Here is a 2,547-nt window from a genome sequence, read left to right on the forward strand (position 1 = left end):
GGTTAAGGGGGTAGTAACTAATAAAAATAAAAATAAAAATAAAAATGAAAAAAAAGACCACAAAAAGAAATAAGGGTGAACGTTCTTGGCTCTGTCAATCCGCGTGACGCGGGAGAAATGAGGAATGTGACGGCGCACACCGTCAACGTCGACATTGACCCAAACCGCGGTTAAATCCTAACCCCACCATCACACGCTATCTAATCCCTGGTAAGCGGTCAAATATTTATAAAATCCCCCGTTTAAGCACTTTATAATTCAAACGTTCTCCGCCTACTAGTACCCCGCGCCCACATTTCTTTCTTTACTTGATCCTAACGCTTCTACGCACATTGATAGATAGATAGTTCTAGTTATCTCCTTTTCTGTTCTGCAAATCATCGCTTTGGATACATACACATTGTGTATGTACTTAGATATAGAGATATAGATATACACAGTGAGGGTGAAGGAAATAGATTGTGATAATGGTGCCTCCTGCTGCTGCTGCTTCACTGAGTCAGGGCAAGCTGTGGGAGGAGCTGTTCTCGACGAAGAACAGTAATCTAGTGGATGCTTCGAGATTCGAACCTGGATCGATGTTTGAGCAGAATAATTCTGTCTCGGCTGATGCCTGGATATCCCAGGCATCTCAGCGTGATATGCAGTCCTTGACTATGGCTTTGCAGAGGGAATTGTGCTCCAAAGGTAACGAATTTGTGACCCCGCCTGGCTGGGCGGGGTCGGAGTGGAGGTGTAAGAGTGAGAGCGAAGTGAGCTCTGAGAGCGGAGGAAAAGGGGAGGGAGAAGGTCTCGGGATCGAGTCCCTGGAGTCCCTGGGGAATCAGCAGGGGAGGAGAAGTAATGGACTCAGTGCAACGGGGAAGGTGAGCAAGCGGAGGTCCAGAGCGGCGAACAAGACGCCTATCACTTTCCTGAACGCGGATCCGGCGAATTTCAGAGCTATGGTGCAGCAGGTGACGGGAGTGCCTGTAAACCCTAACGCCACGAGGATTTGGAGCTCTTCCACAGCCGGTGTCGGCATGCCGGGGCTCGTGAGGCCTGAGCCAAAACGCGCTTCTTCTTCTGCCGCCGCTGCCGCCACCGCCACTGCCACTGCTTCTGCTGCAATCCAGGGCCTTCCGACCTTGGATACCTCGGCTATTTTCATTGCGGCTTGTGGCGGAGCTTCTAGAAATCTTAATAATGCCTTTTGTTCTGCAAATCTTAGTAATGCCTTTTCTTCGTCTCCGCCTCTTAGTCGCAACGCCGCACCGGCCGAGGACTCGTGTATTACCGAGAAGCTCAGAGCTGCTTGTATGCAGTCGCTTGTAAAGAACGGCGGTGGAAGCGGCGGCGGCACCGGAAATGGATTTTTCGTGGCAGATCAGAGCCAGGGTTTGATGAATTTTGCGCATGAAGCTGACTTGTGGTTCAATAACAATGCCGATGTAGAGCTCAACGGCAGTGTTCTTTGAACATTGTTTCATTTCTCGTATTTTTGTAAATTGTAGGAAGCTAATTTTTTTCTGCTTTTTTGTAAATATTGACGCAAAGTTTGGGGGTTTATTTTTGCGCGTTGATTTTTGCTGTCTTTTTTGGACAAAATTTAGATTAAACAAGAGAGTTCTTTAGAATGCTTTGAATTCGTGTATATGATTTCTTTGCGACCATGTGACTTCCGTGTTTGACGAGATTCTGGCTCTGTGTCTGCTGTGATCCGATCAAATTCAGAAAGCATTTTGTTTCTTCCTCTATAAATTTTTTATTTTTACTTCTTCTTCCCTTACAAATTTTCTATTTCGTAATGAGATGTTTGAATCTGTTCGGGATTAAATTAGCAGCGAATCGATCAAAGTTGGCGAGTCTTTAAACTACTGTAACTTACTGCTACAGATTACGTCTTGGTGAAGAAAATTTGAAGAGATTACACTGTGAAACATGTTGATTTTGAAGAAATGAAATCGAAATCATGTTGATTTTAATGAAATGAAAACCACTGTAATTTACTGTTACAGATTGCGTCTTGGTGAAGAAAACATTGCGATTTTAAAGAGACGAGACCGTAATCATGTTATGTTGATTTTAAGGAAATGAAATCGAAATCGTGTTGATTTTGATGAAATGAAAACGAAATTGTGTTGATTTTAAGTAATATCGTGTCGTGATCCTGTAGATTTCAAAGAAACAAAATCACTACTCTGATGATTTTCAAGAATGAGACTGGATTTTAAGAGGCGGAAATCACAACAGTGTTTCCCAAACGCAGGATTTCAAAACCCTTAACTCTCAATTCTTAACTCCTCAAATGAAGTGGATTGTTCCATCAATGTTCTAAATCTAATCAACTACTAAACTTGCACATATTCGATCCTTTCAACACAAATGGATTTTCAACATTTCAAGAGGAAATATTTTTTGGGGTATGGCATAGAGAAAAGTGCTGAACAGTGACGGCGTGTTGACGCGGTTTTGGTGGTGTTAGATCGGAGATAATGTTAAGCATTGACTTGACTTGTTTAAATAGTTTGATAATTAGTTTGTGGAGTTTCAATTACTTGGGTGGGT

At 43.0% G+C, this 2,547-nt stretch overlaps 1 protein-coding gene across 1 annotated transcript; it reads left to right on the plus strand.

Moving 5' to 3' along the window:
- The first annotated feature begins 252 nt into the window (after nucleotides 1-252).
- Nucleotides 253-1,548, plus strand: LOC149536155 (uncharacterized). Its single transcript, XM_089805271.1, has one exon. The coding sequence runs from the start codon at nucleotides 468-470 to the stop codon at nucleotides 1,455-1,457; it is 990 nt and encodes a 329-aa protein (XP_089661397.1). The 5' UTR covers nucleotides 253-467; the 3' UTR covers nucleotides 1,458-1,548.
- The last annotated feature ends 999 nt before the right edge of the window (nucleotides 1,549-2,547 follow it).

The sequence above is a fragment of the Cupressus sempervirens genome, chromosome 10 (genome assembly GCF_028749045.1).
Source record: "Cupressus sempervirens isolate cs-2001-9-10 chromosome 10, ASM2874904v1, whole genome shotgun sequence".
In the NCBI taxonomy this organism is placed as follows: Eukaryota; Viridiplantae; Streptophyta; class Pinopsida; order Cupressales; family Cupressaceae; genus Cupressus; species Cupressus sempervirens.

Excerpts from the sequence above, each read along its gene's own strand:
- LOC149536155 (XM_089805271.1), top strand. The coding sequence starts at position 468 with ATGGTGCCTCCTGCTGCTGCTGCTTCACTGAGTCAGGGCAAGCTGTGG.